General features: G+C 22.0%; 1 protein-coding gene across 9 annotated transcripts in view; it reads right to left on the minus strand.

The window, feature by feature from the left end:
* LOC122502457 (endophilin-A) overlaps positions 1–20,864 on the minus strand; it is a 59,707-nt gene that overhangs the window by 2,482 nt on the left and 36,361 nt on the right. For 2 of the 9 annotated variants that reach the window (XM_043612515.1, XM_043612514.1), the window contains exons 3-11: positions 16,583–16,651; positions 15,818–16,034; positions 15,535–15,668; positions 15,343–15,421; positions 8,386–8,486; positions 7,594–7,697; positions 6,951–7,066; positions 4,591–4,683; positions 2,803–2,918 (exon numbers count right to left, since the gene is read on the minus strand). In XM_043612515.1, the coding sequence (XP_043468450.1) occupies positions 2,803–2,918; positions 4,591–4,683; positions 6,951–7,066; positions 7,594–7,697; positions 8,386–8,486; positions 15,343–15,421; positions 15,535–15,668; positions 15,818–16,034; positions 16,583–16,651 (1,029 nt within the window). The remainder of the gene's footprint in view (positions 1–2,802; positions 2,919–4,590; positions 4,684–6,950; positions 7,067–7,593; positions 7,698–8,385; positions 8,487–15,342; positions 15,422–15,534; positions 15,669–15,817; positions 16,035–16,582; positions 16,652–20,864) is intronic. The other 7 variants (XM_043612517.1, XM_043612519.1, XM_043612520.1 and 4 more) reach the window with 7 other exon arrangements.

The following is a 20,864-nucleotide window of genomic DNA, read 5'->3' on the forward strand; positions in this document are numbered from 1 at the left end:
TTGTTTTAAATACGTCTGACTAAATATGTTTTTACTACTTATAAGGAAATATAAAAAATTGTTAGCTTGTGTCTGACTGAAATTTACTATTACTACTGAAATTATAGTTTTAATACTAATAATTTGTGGAATATATAATTGAATATACTTAATAACCTCCAACTGAAACTTTTTTTACTACTTAAATTTAAACTTCTTGTCTGACTAAAATTTACTTTTACTACTTAAATCCGTTGTATTATGAAAATATATACCAAATTATTGTTCAAATTTTTAAGATGACGTCTGAACAAGAATGTTTATACTACTTAAAAGGGAATTATAAATTTTATTTTCTGTCTGACTAATAGTTACCTTTACTACTTAAACTATATTTTTACTGATGATAATTGATAGAATAACTTTACAACATTTTTGATATAATGACGTCTAACTGAAATTCCTTCTACTACTTAAGGAAAAACAACACAAAATTAAATCTCTTGTCTGACTAAAATTTACTTTTACTACTTAAATCATATTTTTACTTCTTATAATTCACTCAATAATTAATAAATTTTTTAAAATGACGTCTGACTAAATTTTTATTTTTCTACTTAAAGCATTATAACTGTTTTTTTTTTCATTTTCAGGCTTCGTGCTCGATAATAAATTTTTAAAAAATAGCAAAAAGTTGTTAAAAAACGGAAAAAAGTAGTAAAAAAAAGTAGTTATCGAAAAATTAAACTTAAAAATTAAACGACTCAATTTTTTTAAAATTTCTTAATTACATTCAAAAATAGAAAAAAAATTGAAATAAATATTTAAATACCTATTTATTTTGTCTACAGGAGTAAAAATATTTCAAATGATTTTAATGTAACGTTTTTTTAAACTGAACTACTTCTAAAAATTACAAAAGTAATTCTTTCAAAATTCAATCATTTTTTTCTTTAAATTTATAAATACATAAAATTATTCAAAAAAAATAATCAGTTTATTTTATTCAATTCTAAATTAATTCTTATTAGAAAGTTCTACGAGAATTCAATTATTTTAATAAAAAATAAATAACTTATTGAATAATTGAATATTTTTCAAATTTGAATTCTTATAAAGAACTTTATCAACATTTTTTAAAATAATTGAATTTTTACGAAGAATTGCATTAAAATTTTTTATTATAATTAAATTCATTCAAGAAATGTTATTAAAAATGAATTGAAAATAATTATTATACTCTAAGAAATAAATTATAACAAATTTATAAAAATAATTGAATTCTTCCAACGATTATTATTAAAATTTTTAAAAATATTTAAATTCCTGAGAAGAATTTTATTATTTATAAAAATAATTGAATTTTTGCGAAGAATTTTATAAAAATCTAGTTTTAAATAATTGATTTTTTTCGAAAAATATTAGGAAAATCTATCAATAAAAATATAGTTGCAGTAGTAAAGGTAATTATTAGTCAGACACAAATTAAAATTTATGTAATTCTCCCTTAAGTATAACAATTTTGGTCAGACGTCATCTTAAAAATTAGACCAATTATTAGGTTTATTATTACTTGTAAAACCACGGATCTCAGTAGTAACAGTAAATTTCAGTCAGACACAAACTCAAATTTTGGTTTATGTTTCCTTATAAGTAGTAAAATCATTTTTAGTTAGACGTAGTTTTAAAAACTGCTGTCAATTATTATTCGGTCAAATATTAGTAATAAAAATTAGATTTCAGTAGAAAAGGTAAATTTTAGTGAGACACAAAGTAAAATTTATGTTATTCTTTTTTAAGTAGAAAAAGTATTTTTAGTCAGACGTCATTTTGAAAAAACTATCAATTATTAGGTAAATTATAAGCAGTAAAAATATGATTTGAGTTGTAAAAGTAAATATTTTTGTAGAAAAGAAATTTAATTTTGTGTTATTCTCCCTTCAGTGGTGAAAAAAAATTTTAGTCAGACGTCATTATATTCAAAATGTTGTTAATTTATTCTGTCAAATATCGACAGTAAAAATATAGTTTTAGTAGTAAAGGTAATTATCAGTCAGGCACAAATCAAAATTCATGTTATTCTCCCTTAAGTAGTAAAAATATTTTTAGTCAGACGTCATCTTAAAAATTTGACCAATTATTTTGTTTTCAGTAGTAAAAGTAAATTTTAGTCAGACAAGAAGTTTAAATTTGTGTAATTCTGCAAAAAGTAGTCAAAATAATTTCAGCCAGAGATTATTAAATATATTCATATTATTTCATTATAATTTCTTGTTTGTCGTTTTAATAAGAAAGTTTAATTTTATTTTCCATTTTGCCATATTGTGTCTGTTTTTAAAATTTATTCTCGCATACCAAGAACTTTCTTGATATCATTTTCAGGTCAAAACTGTAATGTATAAGAAAACTTTAAATTACTATTCAGTAAAACAAACTTAATACCTATATAACTCTGATTACTTGTGGCAAAAGTTTTGTCAAAGCTCTTTTGAGAAATGAAAATTGTTTCCATTTCGTATGAAATTAAACTTCGATTATATACAATGTATTATCTTTTGTTCACTCGTATTTTTAATTTTTCCAATTTTTTTTATTTTTAAATCGATTAACTTGAGCGCGAAAAAAAAAATTTTTTATTCAAGACTACAAAAAAATTAAATTGTTAATAACATTAACAAAAAATTTTATTTTGTTTTAGAATTTTCAGTATTTTAAATAAAATAATAATAATAATAAATATAAAAAATATTATTAATTGTAATTGTAATATTGATAATAAAAACAATAAAAATATTTTCTCAATAATTGAAAATGCACATTTACCTTGAATCCAAGTTCTCCAGCATTTTCCGGCTCAAAATCATAGAGCGCCGTGCAACATGGCTGTTTGGCCATTGGTGTCCTAGCTGGAGATTTACTTGGCGATGGCAAGGGAGAAGCTGCAAAGATGAAATTTCATTACATATACCAATTTTGCATGACACTTTCCCCAAGTTTCGCGAAACTTTTAACAATTAAGTTCAGAATACGCGAAAACTTTCATTTATATAAGTTTCAAGAACTTTCTACATTTTACCAGAAAGAAATTTTTCAAATAAATTTTCATCTACATTACATTACACTACATTACTTGATAATTTTACTAATTAAATATTAATTAAATATTTTTTAAATATTAATTAAATATTAATTAATCAGCAAATTATAAGAATTAACAGCATTGAAATTTGAAATCCTTGGAACAGAAATAATTCTTAAGAAACTAAATAACTATAGAAGGTGAGAAAAATTTCATTTGCATACAGATAAAAAGTTAAATTTAGAGTTAATCACGACTAAAAGATACACAAAAGCAGTAAGGGAAGAAGCAACAAAAGAAAAGGGGCAAATGAAGAATAGGGAATTAGCATACTGATAAATGGTGCGCTTTAGATTTTTTTCTTGATAAAATAGCAAATGGCCTATTAAAAAATTTTTTTCGAAAAAACTGTAATTAAAGAGAAAAATTTCTTTAAATTAACTAATAGAGTCCAATGTTTCGAAATTTTAAATATGAGATTTGTTTTTATAAATTGTTATAAATGTGACGCGCTTTGAAGAAAGGTACCTAAGAGGCAAATTATTTTAAGGTTATGTTTGTTACTTTTACCGTAATTAAAAGTTTCTTTGGTTAATTTAAAACTAAAATTATTTTAAGGTTATGTTTGTTGCTTTTACCGTAATTAAAAATTTCTTTGTTTAATTTAAAACTAAAATTAGTTAATTTATAAATTATTTTAGATGCAAAGAAGACTTAGACATCAGTTTTTTTTAAATCAGAGTTCATCCCCTCTGTGTATTTTTCTTCAAAAAATTACAAACATAACCTAAAACTTGTTGCTTCATAGATACCTTTCTACGGAGCGTGTCACAAATATAAAAAAAATTTACAGCATAGAAAAAATTTAGTTGCATAAAGAAATTAGAATTTATCAATTTCGAAACATTTGAATTCGGATTTAATTAATAATTTTTAAAGAAAAATTTCTCTACACGGAAAAAACGAATAAAGTAACTTTTACTATTTTCAAAGTAAAGCTTACACTGACAGAAACTTCTTCGCATTTTTGGCAATTTTTACTATTTGCTCTCTAAATTTGAATTAGTAGACATGTTTACTAATATTTATTATAAATTAGTGAATGACTTTTTGCTTATAAACATTACTATAAATATAGTAATTTCTACTAATTTATTAGTAAAATTTACTAATTCAAAAGCGAAAAGTCAGTCGCTAAGTCAAATTAGTAAACATATTTACTAATTCAAATTTAGAGACTTCGAAGTCAAAATTGCTACGATCCTAGTACATTTTTTCTAAAAATTAGTGTACTTCGAGCGCAACAAAATTAACTTTGAAAATAGTAAAATTTAACAGAAATACGCAGAAGTTCCAAACAGTTTTGATTTCACTTTGTAAATAGTAAAAATTAGTCTATATTTTTCTTCGTGTATTAAAAAAATTGAAAAGTGCCAAAAAAAAAATTGTAAATAAAGAGGAATTAAAAAAAAAAATTTTTTTTCTTTTTGTTTACTATTTAATGAAACAATTGAACCCCATGCAGAATTTACCATTGGCAGACTGCGGCGGGTTTCCGGCTGGAAAAAGCTCGAGTTGTGAGCGCTTCTCTTCTCCAGAGACCGGAGACCCGGCTCGACTTGCCCCTAAGATGGGTCAGAAGGAGAGACATTCAAGTTTCCAACAATTACACACTGATCAATCTCGATAATTTATTTATATATCAATAGGTGTCTTGTGTTTGAGAAATGTTTTTTTTTCATTCAAAAAAAAAAAAAAAAAAATGTTTCTTAACCAAACAAAAATCATTTTTTAGAAAAAATTTACTACTCCCCCCACCTTTTTTTTGCAATTTGTTAGAAAATTTTACTATTCCTGACCCCTCCCCTCCCTTTCTTGCAATATTTTGGAAAAATTTACTATTGTTGCCCCCTCTCCCCCTCTTTCTTGCAATCTTTTAGAAAAATGTACTATTTCCTCCCCCCCTCCCCTTCTTGCAATATTATAAATTGTTTGATAATCGATAAAAAATTTTAGATTGAAAAACTTTATGATGATTTGAGGAATATTTTCAAAGGTAAAATCGTTAATCTTTTGAATCCATAAATCCATTAAAAAAAATTTATTTACGAATAAAAAAATGTGTCTATGTACCACCCCTTGACTCGAAATTCGGTTAATATTTAAATAATTTAAAGAGAATAACAATTTTTTGGAAAAATTTTTGGTTAATTACTAACACCAATTAATATTAACCCGAAAATACAACCAGAGAAAAATTTTATTTAAACCAAATATATTTTATTTGTGTTAAATAAATGTATAATATTTGTCTCAGAGCCAATTAGGTTATTTATTTGTTTTGAATAAAAATCTTATTAGACATAAATAAAAAATTATAGAAAGTGAATTTATCACACCTTTAATACAAATAAAAAATGTTTGAGCCAAATAAAATTTCTTTGAGCCAAGTAAAATTTTATTTGAACCAAATAAATGCCAAATAAAATTTATTTGAACTAAATAAATGCCAAATAAAATTTATTTGAGACAAGTAAAATTTTATTTGAACCAAATAAAATACCAAATAAAATTTATTTGAGCCAAGTAAAATTATATTTGGTTCAAATAAAATTTATTTGCATCAAATAAAATTTATTTGAGCCAAGTAAAATTCTATTCGAACCAAATAAAATTTATTTGAACCAAATAAAATGCGAAAATAAAATTTATGTGAACCAAATAAAATATCAAATAAAATTTATTTGAGCCATGTAAAATTTTATTTGAACCAAATAAAATTTATTTGAACCACATAAAATTTATTTGAACCAAATAAAATTTATTTGAGCCAATTAAAATTTATTTGAACCAAGTAAAATTTTATTTGGTTCAAATAAAATTTATTTGCATCAAATAAAATTTATTTGAGCCAAGTAAAATTCTATTTGAACCAAGTAAAATTTTATTTGAACCAAGTAGAATGCCAAAATAAAATTTATGTGAACCAAATAAAATACCAAATACAATTTATTTGAGCCAAGTAAAATTTTATTTGAACAAAATAAAATTTATTTGAACCACATAAAATTTATTTGAACCAAATAAGATTTATTTAATCCAATTAAAATTTATTTGAACCAAATAAAATACGAAATCAAATTTATTTCAGCCAAGTAAAATTTATTTGAACCAAGTAAAATTTTATTTGAACTAAATAAAATACCAAATAAAATTTATTTGAGCCAAGTAAAATTTTATTTAAACCAAATAAAATTTATTTGAATCAATTAAAATTTTATATCAACCAAATAAAATTTATTTGAATCAAATAAAATTTTATTTTAACCAAATAAAATGTTATTTCAACCAAATAAAATTTATTTGAGACAATTCAAATTTATTTGAACCAAATAAAATTTATTTGAATCAATTAAAATTTTATATCAACCAAATAAAATTTATTTCAAACAAATAAAAATTCTAGTTGGCTCTGAGTCAAATATATATTTTCTCTGGGTGCAGCATAACCTTTAATAATATAATTTTACATATTATTTGGTTAATAAAAACAGAAATTTTGTTAGTTTTTTGTGTTAGTGAAAATGTATAACATACATATATATAGATTAAAAGAAAAAGTCTAACATTATCATTTTATTTTTTACTCTTTTTTTTTTTTTTTTTTAAAGTAGGTTTAAAAAAAACGACAAATAGAATGTGTAAATATACATAATATATATAAAGATATAGGCAAAGTAACCATCAGTCTTTGCAGCACACGCAGAGGTTGCATTAGAAAATATGAGAGAAACGATTAGACAGTCAGCCCCAAAAAAATTTCAAATAATAATTATTTAATATTGTTTATGTAATATAATATAATATATTGTGTTTGTAATGTGTGTTTTACCGTGAAGTAAGAAATTCCCACCATTGATCCCTTCGGAAGAAACTGTGTCCACGTGGAGGTCGGCTAACGTTTTTGGTACGAAATTCATTTTCGGACGGTTCGCCGCCTCGTCTTTCCTGTTGATTTTTAAATTTTCGATTATTTTCATCGCTTCAATTTTTTAAAATAAGGAATTTTTATTGAAATTATTAAATTATTAGGTATTAATTTATTAAATTAATTATTTAATTATTAAATATCGAATTACTAAAACTATTACGTCAATTTTAAGGAATATTTTTATTTTTTCATCCGCCATATTGAAATCATTTTTAAAAACTGTTCCCAAATTTATGAATAAATTTATAATTTATAATTAATAAATTAATTTATAATTTATAATTAAAAAATTATTTTATAATTTATAATTTATAACTCATAAATTAATTTATAAATAAAAAATACATTAAATTTTTTCATTTTCATATTTGCAATTGAGAAAATTTAATGTATTTTTTATTATAATGTTACGTGAAATTAGAATAATTAGATAAATTAGGTTTTAGAGTCAAAAACAAAAATTTATTCCATAAATTTTCTACTGAGTTGGAAACATTTGTCGTTTAATAATTTTATTCAAATTGCATATAAGTAATTTACGTACTTTTCCAAGAGTGTTTCGGTTAATACCCTCAGAACTTCGACGCACTGTTGATGATACTCAAGAAGGCCTTCGCTGAATGTTGCTAATTGTGCCACTTGTTCGACCTTTTAAAATGAAGAGAAAAACAGTTTTTCATGATTTTTCCTTTTCATCTTTTTTAATATATATATATATATATATATATATATATACAAAAATATTAAGTCTAAAGTATTTCATTTAATGAAAATTGTCATAAATATATAAAAAAAATTATTTCTTAGAATATATACTGAAAAAAATTAAGTTCACGCTGAAAATTATCAACAAAGTGCTTACCAGGAAAAAAATAACTTTTTTAATAACTTTTTTAATTTTTTTTTTTAATGACTTTTTTTTTTAACTTTTTTTAAATAACTTTTACTGTTTACAAAGTAAAATCTAAAATTCTAAACTGTCTCGAACTTCTGCTAATTTCTGTCAAATTTTACGATTTTAAAAGTGAATTTTATTACGCTCGAAGTACTTTTTTGGGAAAATTAGTAAAATTTGCATCGAACGTAGCAAAATTTACTTCGAATTTAGTAAAAGTTGCTATACAAATTCGCATAAATTCCTGAAATTTTTGGTATTACTGTGAAAGTTCAGTAAAAGTTACTTAATCTCTTTTTTCCGTGTACCACTATCAATGTTAAGGCGCTAGTTAACTTCAGCATGGCCTTAAAATTTTCTTTTTTTATTTTTTTTTTCGAATAAATTGTAATTGCAAAAAATATTTTCTAATTTTCTTTAAATCAAAAGAAAAGAACTTACATCATTTTCTAGTAAATTAAACATGCCCATTTGAGCCAAATGAAGACTTTCGGCGAACTTCTCCTCGGCCATACGAATTTCGTCGTCTGAAACGTGAGAACCTGTACGCAAATGTTGCGTCATAGAAAAAATTAAAAAGGATGCACTACGGGTTGCATTCTCTGAAAATAAACTTAAATCTAATTTTTAAAACTAGCACAAGTGACAATAATTTACGTAGTATTCTGTGCTTTGTTTGTGTTTTCTGCTCTTTTATTTCTTTCTTTTCACATTTTTTTTGTTTGTATTTTGTTTTTGTTTCGATTTTTTAAAATTTTCTGTTTAAAATAAATTTTTTTCACATATTGTTTTATAAATTGTGAATCGTGGTTAGAAAGAATAGAAAATCAGAAAAAAAAATAAAATCCAGTATTTACGGACAGAAATAATAGAATGAATTCTTTGAATTAATTAGTGTAAGTGTGAAAAGTAGATATGCATATATAGTAATTATGTATATGCAATTACGAACAAAAGCTGTCGATGCATAATATTATTATATTATAGTGATTCTAATTTTAACATCTTGAATTAATTTCAAAAAATTAGTCTCACAGAAAGCTTTAATGAATTTTCGCATAAAAACAATATTTGCCGTTCTTAAAAGCACAGATAAAAACAATGAATACAAAATAGAAAGAAAATATACTTTTTGAAATATTAATTAATTAGTAAAGTTCGTAATTTGATAGAAAAAGGGCGAAAAGGTCGTAAATTGTACGATATAATATGGAGAATTTTAGAGAAATTACAAATGATTGCAGAATCCAAAATTCAATTATTTTTAAAAATTTTTTCAAAAATTCTTGGCAAAATTTCAATTATTATCAAATAATTTGTCCTCCATTAAATATTTTTCAATATTTATTATTTTAATAAAATATTGCTAAAGAATTCAATTATTTAAAAAAAATTTTGATAAAATTCTACGCAGACATTTAATTATTTTTATAAAATAAAAAAAATTTAACAGGAATTCAATTATTTACAAATTTTTTTTATAAATTTCTTTGCAATTATTCAATTATTTTCATAAATAATAACATTTTTACAGGGATTCAATTATTTTCGTAAATAATGAAATTCTTTTTAGAAAGTCAATTATCTTTATAAATAATAAAACTCATTGCAGAATTTCAATTATTTTTACCTACAATTTTAATTGAATTTCTCGAAAAAATTCGTTCTCAGAATTTAATTAATTAAAAATTTGTTGATAAAATTCTTTATGAAAATTGAATTTTAAGAAACATTCAATTATTCAATAAATTATTTATTTTTGTAATTTGAAATAATTGAATTCTAGTAGAATTTTCTAATAAAAATTGATTTTCATTTCATAAAAATGAATTTCAGTTAAAATTATAGATAAATAATTGAATATTAAAAGCAATATAGCGTGAATTTTAACGAATCATTGAATTTTGAAATAAATTTTTTTGAAAAAGTTTAATTGTAATTGCGGATTTTTTTTAAATTATTTAAAGTTTTTATTTTCTAATATATATTTAATGGAAGAATTTACGAAGAATTGAAATTTCGCAAAATTGAATATTGTAAACAAATGGATTTGAAAATTGTCAAAGAACTTTTTCGAAAATTATGAAAAATCTATATTAATAATCAAAATTTTCTGCCTTTTTTGTATATTAATAATCGTTGTATTCCTTCAAGAAATTTTTTTATTTATGAAAATAATTAAATTCTCGTGAAGAATTTTGTTAAATAGTTTTTTAAAATCTTAATTAAATTCTTTTGAAGAATTTCTTTTAATTTTTTTAAGATAATAGAGTTTTTTTAATAATTTTAATTGAAAATTTTAAAAAAGTAATTGAATTTTATTAAAAATTGTATTGAAAATAATTGAATTTCTGAGAAGAATTTTATTATTTATAAAAATAATTTTATTCCTGCTAAAAATTTTACTATTTTTAAAAATAATTGAATTTTTCCGAAGAATTTATTAAAATTTTAAGAAATAAATGAATTTGAATGTTAATATTTGAAAATAATTAAATTCTTTCGAAAAATTCAAAGTTGTTTCAAAAATATTTTATTAAAATATTATAATTTAAATTTTATTAAATTTTATAAAATTTTATTAAAATTAGGTACCTATATTCAAAATAATTGAATTCATCAGAAGATTATTATTATTTTTTTAAAATAATTAAATTCTTTCAATTTTGTTTGACGAATATATTTAAAAATTGAAATTTTTCAGATTGCATTGAAACTAATTTAATTTTTAAATAGAATTTTCTTAAAATATTTTGAGAATAATTTAATATTATTTTTAGAAAATTTAAAATTCTTGTTGAAATTGAGTTTTATGGAAATTTTTGAAAAGATTTAAATTCTTTTCTGCATCTTTATTTAAATTGTATTAAAAGCAATTTAATTCCTGCAAAAAATTTTAGTATTTATAAAAATAATTGAGTTGTTTTGAAAAATTTATTAAAATTTTAGGAAATAATACCTAATTGAATTTTATGGAAATATTTAAAAATATTTGAATTCTTCTGAAGAATTCAATTAAAATTGTTTTGAAAATAATTGAATTCCTGCAAAAAATTTTACTATTTATAAAAATAATAATTGAATTATTGCGGAAAATTTTACTATTTATAAAAATAATTGAATTTTTCGAAGGATTTACTAAGAAAATAATTTTTGAAAAATAATTTAGAATTTATATTAATTTAATTAATTAATTTTTAGATTAATTTTTAATTTAGATTTTAGAAAATAATTGAATTTATTCGAAATATATTAAAATTTTTTTTTAGAAATTGATTTCCTCCGAGTAATTCAATTAAAATTGTTTTGAAAATAATTGAATTCGAGCAAAGAGTTTTACTATTTATAAAAATAATTGAATTGTTTAGAATGATTTATTAAAATTTTAGAAAATAATTGAATTATTTCGTGAAATTTTCTTAAAATTTTGTTAATAAAAAAATAATTGAATTTGTACAAAAACTTTTAATATTTAGTTCTTGTTAATAATTTTGTTAATTATGAGACCAGATAGCACATAATGTTGCAGCAAGCTTCCAGAAAAATTGCTGCAAGATTGCTGAAAGATTACGTGCTATCTGGAAGTGAGAAAATTGAAAGTTTTTTTATGGAAAAAAAAGTGTTTCTGATAGTGTTAGTATATTATAGTGAATTAAGCCACAAGCAGAAAAAAAATATAAATATCCAAAATAAAATACACATTTTGGAGATAATAAATCTAAAGAATTTCCTAAAAAAATTTTTACGAGCATTCATGCAAAAATTTATTTGCAGACTGATGGAAATACCCAGCAGGAAATGAATATTTTTATATTTGATAGATATACTCACTCCAATTCATATGATAAACTCATTGCCAAGTATCAAATATTGCCATATAATATTAAACTTTTAGAATTTAAAATTCAAGTGTACAATATATATAATACTATATTTTACGATATTAAATACATATTAATCGACAAATATTGCATATATAACCAAAATGGGATTATGTCAAATATATGACAACATTGAATATAAAATAGAGAAGCATTAGCAATTAATATGCACTTAAAAACAAATTATAAAAAATAACCAGAACCGAGAGAATAAATTATTGTCAAAAACGGTATATTATAAATTTTCTTCTCCAAATAGGATAATTAAGCGATATTCATAAAAAATTGTATTAAAAATATATAATTCTAATATTAATACTCTGCGGGAGAAAAAGTTTTTTTTCTACCTTCAGAAAATAGGAACAAAGAAAGTTTTTCATTTTCAAAAACAAGTAGTTTTTAAAAATAATGAATTCCAAACAAAAGTGAAAATAAAAATGAAAATAAAATAAAAGCAATATATAAAAAGTATGTGAAAAATTAAAAAATTCTAATGAAAAGAATGCCTCTGAGAAATTAACATATAGTATGATGATAATAATGTTTTAATGAATAAAAGTTTAGTACGTGGTGATGTCCACGTACCAACATAATGTGAAGGATTTGCCCTTGCGGGGCTTCCAAAGTGTGGACTGGATGACATCTTTCCTGCGGCTAATATATTCCAACCAAAACCGCAGCGAACAAAAGAAGAAAAAAGCACATCAATCTATCTTTTAGAATATATATAAAAAAGCATCGAGAATCTATCGAAAAAAAAAAATTTCAATCACAAGGAAAGAAAAATTCATGCGCTCTTATTAGAAGTATATATATATGTAGAGAGAAAGAGAGAGAGAGAGAGAGAGGATATTAATAATAAAAAAATGGCAAATCATAAACAAAAAAAAGTATTTCCATACATTTTTCTTCTAATTTTTCTCAAATTTCGCATGCGAAACATGCCAAAAGCATTAATTATAAAAACCAAACTACTTTTCACTCTTCTCTGTAAAATAATATTGAAATCTCTTCTATGAAAGATAATATTAACAAAACAATTCTCTATAAAATTTTTTTTTTTTTGGTTTTATTGAATTTTTGAAAATTAGTTCTTAACGAAAAATAAATAGTTTTTTTTTTAATTTTATAAATTAAAATTTTTAAATTTTTAAATTTTATAAGTTGAAATTTTTTAATTTTTAAATTTTATAAGTTGAAATTTTTAAATTTTATAAATTTTATAAATTTGAATTTTTAAATTTTCAAATTTGATAAATTTAAATTTTTAAATTTTATAAATTTAAATTTTTTAAATTTTGTAAATTTAAATTTTTTAAATTTTGTAAATTTAAATTTTGTAAATTTTATAAATTTAAATTTTTTAAATTTTGTAAATTTAAATCTTTTTAAATTTTATAAATTTAGATTTTTAAATTTTATAAATTTAAACCAGCAATAATGAATTAAATTTTGATCGGTAACAATAAAAATATTAATATAAAGATAACTGTTTAAAAAAATACTACGATATTAATATTCTGGATAAAAAATGTATCCAAATAGCATAAATAAAATTTTGTTTGTATAGGCAATATTGTGCGAACATGGTTTGCTTGAACCAAATTTTAAATAGTCTTACAAAGTGTGATTCTTTGTAAATTTTAACCCTAGAGGCCTCCCTTGAGAATTTTTGTATTATTTTTAAAAAAAACTAATTAATCTTTATGTGAATTTAAATGAAATATTTTAAACATAATTTTTTTCTCCAAAATGTTAAAAATTTCTAAAATTGTATTGTTTTTTGTATGTATATTTGAATTTTCGGAAATATGTAATTGAAAGTACTGAAAGTAGTAAATTTTAAAAAACTTAGAAGCTAATTTTCATTTTTAAATTTACGTTTAAAGATATTTCACATTAAAATTTTTGATAATTCAATTATTTTGAAAATTTGCAATTAAATTCTTCTTGATTTTTAAAAATTCTAATAAAATACTTTAAAGAAAACTTATTTCTTTTCAATTACATTTTAGAAAATTTCAATTATTCAAAATCTTTTTGAATTGTATATTACGAAAATTTAAATAAAGAAATAGAAAAATAATTTTTAAAGATTTTTTAAAGTTATTTTTCGCACTGTAAAAATCGAAATGAGTTGCATTTAATACTAAAAAAATATATTTTCCTGCAATATTTTCTAAGAAAAGTCGTAAAAGTCTCAATTTTTGAAAATAAGTCGAAAAAAATCTCAAATTTCTAAATTACGTAAAACAATTGAATTTCTTAAAAGAGTTTTTGTATTATTTAAAAAAACTAATTACTAATTTTTATAGATGGATTTTAAGGAAATATTTTGAACATTATTTTTTTCTCCAAAATGTTAAAAATAATTTTAAAATTTTATTATTTTTTGTATGTATTTGAATTTTCGGAAATATGTAATTATGAAAGTACTGAAAATAGTAAATTTTAAAAAGTTAGATGCTAATTTTCATTAATTTTCAATTTTCATTTTCAAATTTACGTTTAAAGATATTTCATATTAAAATTTTAGATAATTAAACTATTTTGAAAATTTGCAATTAAAAATCCTTCAAAAGTTAATTTTCAAAAATTTTAATAATACTTGAAAAAAATCAATTATTTTCAATTAAATTTTACAAAATTTCATTTATTCAAAATCTTTTTAATTGTATAATATGAAAATTTAAATAGAAAAATAGAAAAATAATTTTTGAAAGTTTTTTTAAAGTTATTTTTTGCACTATAAAAATCGAAATGAGTTACATTTAAATACTAAAAAATATTATGTAATATTTTCTTGTAATATTTGGAAAAAGAGTCGAAAAAGTCGCAATTTTTTAAAAATAATTTGAAAAAAATCTCAATTTTCTAAATTTTTCTGACAAAAAATTTGTTCCCTGACATTTCCCTGAATTTACTGACAAAAATTTTGTTTTACAGACATTTTCCTGATTTTGTCGGTGAGTTATTTTCTTTTTTTTTTTTAAATATTCAGAGACGCCTCCAATTTGAGATTTCAGAATAATTTTTATTTAAATTTCCGGTTCTAGCTTACAGGAAATATTTTTGTGTGCAATACTGCGGCAACATTCCCACTCAATATTCTAATACTGCTGCAATATTCTCATAAATGTTTCGGTGCAACTTCTACCTTAACATTCTCATGCAAAATTATCTAAATTTTGAGTTGCAATGTTTCCTCAATATTGACACAGTATTACCCCAATATTGTTACAGTATTACCCCAATATTGTCACAATATTGTCTCAATATTACAAACCTGAGGCCATTTTGCTATATTTTGCTATATTTGCGTAAGCAAGCTTACACTGAAAATTTTATTACTGGAAAACTTAAGAGGTTAATTGAAGAAATATTGAGACAATAATATTGCTGTTAAATTATTTTTGCTATTTTGGATCAATAAAATATTTCTAGAAGTTAATAATTGAATATCAATTTTAAAAAATTAATTTCATATTTATTTGATATTGAAAATTTGCACTTTTACCATGATTGTTACCTTTCGCTTGCCGTCGCCTTTTGCAATCGAAATCAAGCCTTCTTCCCTGAAGTTTCTTTCGATGATGCTGTTTAAATAAAAACAAAGACAAAATTCAATTTCAAATTCACGGATAATCTTTAAAGAAGTGCTGGACGGGGGGAAGGGGGGGGGGGAATAAAGTTTTTTAATAAATCTCACCATAACTTCTTTGAGGTCTTTAGTCTGCAGATGGTGCAAAGGCTCAAGAAAGTTTTGCTGTATGTTGTCGTCCAAGGAATATTTCACATCGGCCATCTGCTTCATGGCCTCTCCCATTTCGATCAGGGATTGAGCTGCGGATATGATAAAAATTAAAATTCCGTTTATTTTTTATCTATAAAATTGTCTGTATAATTATTTATAAATTTTTTATTTTGTATTTTATTTTAAACACATCTTTCTTTCGATTGTTTTTGTTTTTGTTTTTTTTGTTTTAACGCACCGAAAATACTGTCCTCGCCCATTTTCTTTCCGTACATCAACATACAGTCACCGAGTGTTCCTTCCGGCTGTGGATAAGTTGAGGCCTTTGCTTGACCACTTAATTTTCCTATTCCCTTAACAGCGGCCATTTTTGCTCTTGCTGTGGGATTTGGTTGAAGAAATTCTTTTGTCTTCATTTGTAGATCCTCAACCAATTCGCACGTAACGTCCGTTTTCTTAAAAAGCAAAACAATTCAAATTCCATTGCTTTACGAAAACCAAAAATAGTTTAATTTTAAAAATTACCAAAAATAAAATAAGTGTCGTAAGAAAACGACTACTTTTTTCAACCCAATACAATTTTTTTTCTCTTTTAAAAGAACAAACATTAAAAAATAAAAAAAAATAAAGTTGAATGTATACAAAATTTGAGGAAAAACGAACAAAATTTTTCTACACAGAGAAACGATAAAACGGTCTTGAAAGAAATTGCTGAGAAATTTTCTTCTGATAAAAGATCTCTATTGTACGAATTTACAATACATTTTTATAGAAAGTGAAACGCGTGAAAAATTGAAAAAATATTTTCTTTCAAAGGTCTAATTTTATATTTGAGTTCAGAATTTGTGATGAGAAAGAACATATATATACAATTTACGAGCTAAAAAAAATAGTTGTCTATATACTTAGAGTGCAAGTTCATTATCAAGGGAAAAAAAAGAGTTTTTCTCTGCAAATTGAAAAATTCTCTTTTTAATATAGAAAAGAGAAATAATATACTCACCCTTTCCATGTCTACAAAGTCGACGTCAAGTTTCGTTCCCTCAGCGCCACCCATTTTCTCCGTCATGTACTGTAAAAAGAAATAAATCAAACTCAGTAACATATATAATATATATAAAAACTTATATTCGAGTTTAATATAAACTTTTAATAGAAGTATTAAAAAAAAATTTATTTCCTCTTGAATCAAAATTTTATTCTCCTTATCAAAAAACGATTTATATTTTTACGAATAATTAAAGAAAATTTTCATTGTTCAGGGTTGCGTAAAGATTTGATCGGACAGAATTTTGAATTTTGTCCTGGACCCTAAAGAATATTTTAAATTACTCCAAAAATGATTTAAATTTCAAATCATTTAAAATTCGTTATAGTATAATAAAAATTACTATACAGTAGCTTTTATATTTTATAGTCAATAAAAATTAGATAGTAAAGAAAAAATTAAAAATACAATATAAAAAGTCATTTTTTGACTCATTCTACTAGAATTCAATTATTTAAATAGAAAAATAAATAAATTATGTGTTGAAGTTAACGATCTCTCAGAGTCATTAGAAAAATAAATAATTAATTAAATAATTGAATGTTTCTTAAAAATTGAATTTTCATAAAGAATGTTATCAAAAATTTTTTAAATAATTAACTTCTTTGTACGAATTTTAATAAAAATTTGAAGAATAATTATACATTTTTCGAGAAATTCGATTAAAATTTCGTATTAAAAATACAAAATTCTGGGAAAGAATTTTACTATTTACAAAAATTATTAAATCTCATCGTTAAAAATTTAATTATTTATAAAAATAATTGAATGATCGCGAAGAAATTTATAAAAAATTTATAAATAATTGAATGCCTATGAAATTCTTATTATTTTATGAAAATAATTAACTGTTTGCGTAGAATTTTATCAAATTTTTCCAAAATAATTGAATTCTTTTGACAAATTTTATTAAAATAATAAATATTGAAAATCATTTAATAAAGGAAAATTTTTGAAAATAATTGAAATTTTGCCAAGAATAGTATTAAAATTTTTGAAAATAATTGAATTTCGCAGAAGAATTTTAATATTTCCAAATATAATTGAAATTTTGACGAGAATTTTTTAAAAATTTTTAACGTAATTCAATTTATTTCCAAATTTTCTTTATAATTATACTTTACAAGAATACAATGATTTTCAGTACATCGACAATTTAATTATTTCTGAAAATTATTGAATTATAGAATAGAATTTTATTAAAACTTTTTTAAATAATTGAATCCATGCGAAAAAATGTATTACCTATTTCTACAAATAATTGAATTTTTAAAAAGAATTTTATTACAAATTTACAATTATTGAAAATAATAAAATTCTTTATAAAATTCAATTACTTTCAAAATTTTCAGTAAAAATTATCAAAAAAATACTTCATTATTTCATGATTTAAATTTCAAATTTTAATTCTAAACCTTTTGAAATTCGATATAGTATAATAAAAATTACTATACAGTAGCTTTTATATTTCACAGTCAATAATAAAGTAGATAGTAAAGAAAACATTTAAAATATAATATATAAACTTAAAGTTATTTTTCTTATGAATATTTACAAAAACTCCAATATTATTTAAATTTATGAAAAGAATGAAATATAATTTATAGAAATTTTTGGTAATTTTATTATCCCTAATGTTCCAATCGCATGATTTTTGAATATTTTTCATCCATATACAGTATAAATATGAAGTCAAACATTTTTCATCGTTTATTCAGAATGATGAATCCTTTGACCACTTTTTGATAAAGCGACTAAAAATTATCTCTGTTTCATATATATATATATATATACACATTTTGATATAAAATATATTTCTCTTCAACGTTTTTCCTTCAGAAAAATAAATTTTCCCCAAAGGTGTTTTTTTACAAACATTATAAAAATTAATTCATACATCATTTTATATATTATAAAAAAAGGAATATTAAAAATAACATACAGATATTTTATGCATCATTTAAAAGATTTCCAATAAAAGGCGTGTGAGTTATGGATAAGTCGTAAAAGAACTATAAAAAAAACATTCACAGAACTGACCCAGTTTGTCCAAAAGTAAATCTCAAATTTTACACACACACACACACGACAATAAAAAAAAATTAAGTTATATCGATCATTTTTTGCTTCTTTTCATTTTCACTTTTTTCTGATTCGTTCATTTTCTCTTATTTCTTGTTTAAAGTATTGAATTTCAAGAAAGAAAAATTATCAAACTCTTTTTTTTGAATCAAATTAGAATTTTCTATGTTCATTGTCAAAAAAAACTTTTTCAGTAATAATTTATTTCTTTAAACATTATTTTGTATGAACATAATTTCACACTGTAGATTTAAAGTTTAGCGAGAGTTGTAAAAGTTTTAAACGCTTAGCGTATAGGTGCAATAGAAGTGAATATATATGTATAAAGAGATGATAAAAATTCTAATATGAGTTGCAGAATTTGTGCAAGCAACAATATGTAGGTCAGTGCTCCTTTTACCACGATCCGTTAGAACTGTAAACCTGAGAAATCTATATTTAGTATCATATGATGAATACATTGATGCCTTTGGAAGATGTTGACATAAAGGAATTTAGAGTAGATCTTTTATTTAAATAAAAAAGGACCTCTTCTAATATTCGCGCGAAATTAACCGTGTGACTTTATAATATACATTTCCATACGACGCTTTTATTACTAAAAAAATTATTTATATTAAAAATAAATTTTATAATTAATAATTATTATTTATTACTTTATTTTATTCGCTTGAAACTTGTTACTCCGGGTTTTTCGGGATCTCCATTTTGAATTTTGAATTTTGAAAATCTAACTTCATATTCGTAATCAGCGACCCCGAAAACCCCCGAGTAATAAGTTTCAAGCGAATTTGAACAATTTTCAAAAAAATGTCCGCCATATTGGATCCGCCATTTTGAATTTTTAAAATCTGACTTCAGATTCGTAATCAGCGACCCCGAAAACCCCCGAGTAATAAGTTTCAAGCGAATTTGAACAATTTTCAAAAAAATGTCCGCCATATTGGATCCGCCATTTTGAATTTTTAAAATCTGACTTCAGATTCGTAATCAGCGACCCCGAAAACCCCCGAGTAATAAGTTTCAAGCGAATTTGAACAATTTTCAAAAAAATGTCCACCATATTGGATCCACCATTTTGAATTTTTAAAATCTGACTTTAGATTCGTAATCGTTCGCTTCAAATCACTCTACAGGTCACAACTTTTGACCAAAACGATTTTTCTTTTTTTCTAAATCTTCTTAATTAAATTCTCTATCGATCTCTCGAGCTCGATTTTTGAATTTTTGCTTTTAAACATTTTTTTAATAACAATAAGTATTAAAAAGATCATAAAATTGTAAAAAATCTTTTTTATTAGCTTCATTAATTAAGAAAATTGATCAAAAAACCTATTAAAATAATGTTTGAGTGTTTCTGATTTATAAAAAATATAACAATTTATTAAATTGTTTAAACAATTAATTATTTTTTATAAACTGTACCTACTTAGGGCAAGAAAATTTTTTTCTTTTTTCTGCAGTTTCTTTTAACTACAATATTCAAGTATCAAAGAAAAATTAAAAATTAATTATTTAAACTTTGTTTAAACAATTTATTTTGTTAATTTTTCAATTTACTGTACTTAAAACTGTGAGTTTCTAGCTTTTTCTCAATTGTGCAATTTTTTATAAATTAAATACTTAAGTATAATAGAAAAACTAAAATTTATTATTTAACAATAATTAATTGTTTAAAAAATGTTTAATTAATGTATTTTTTATTTTTTATTATTAGTAGGTAGATGTTTTTCTAGTGAAAAATTTCACAATTTAGAAAAAACTAAAACTTTCTAAAACTAAATAAACTTTATGAAAAAATAACAATTAATTGTTTAAACAATTAATTTTTTATTTTTTATCGTTAGTAGAAGTTTTACTCATGAAAAATTGCACAACTAAGAAAAAAAATAATTTCTAGCCCTAAGTACAGTTTATAAAAAATAACAATTAATTGTTTAAACAATTTAATAAATTTATTTATTTATTTCATGTATATATTTATAAAATTGTTATATTTTTTTATAAATCATAAACACTCAAACATTATTTTAATAGGTTTTTTGATCAATTTTCTTAATTAATGAAGCTAATAAAAAATATTTTTTACGTTTTTATAATTTAAAAAAAAAATCGTTTTGGTTTAAAATTGTGACCTGTAGAGTGATTTGAAACG

The sequence above is a fragment of the Leptopilina heterotoma genome, unplaced genomic scaffold (assembly GCF_015476425.1).
Source record: "Leptopilina heterotoma isolate Lh14 unplaced genomic scaffold, ASM1547642v1 Lhet_23, whole genome shotgun sequence".
NCBI lineage: Eukaryota > Metazoa > Arthropoda > Insecta > Hymenoptera > Figitidae > Leptopilina > Leptopilina heterotoma.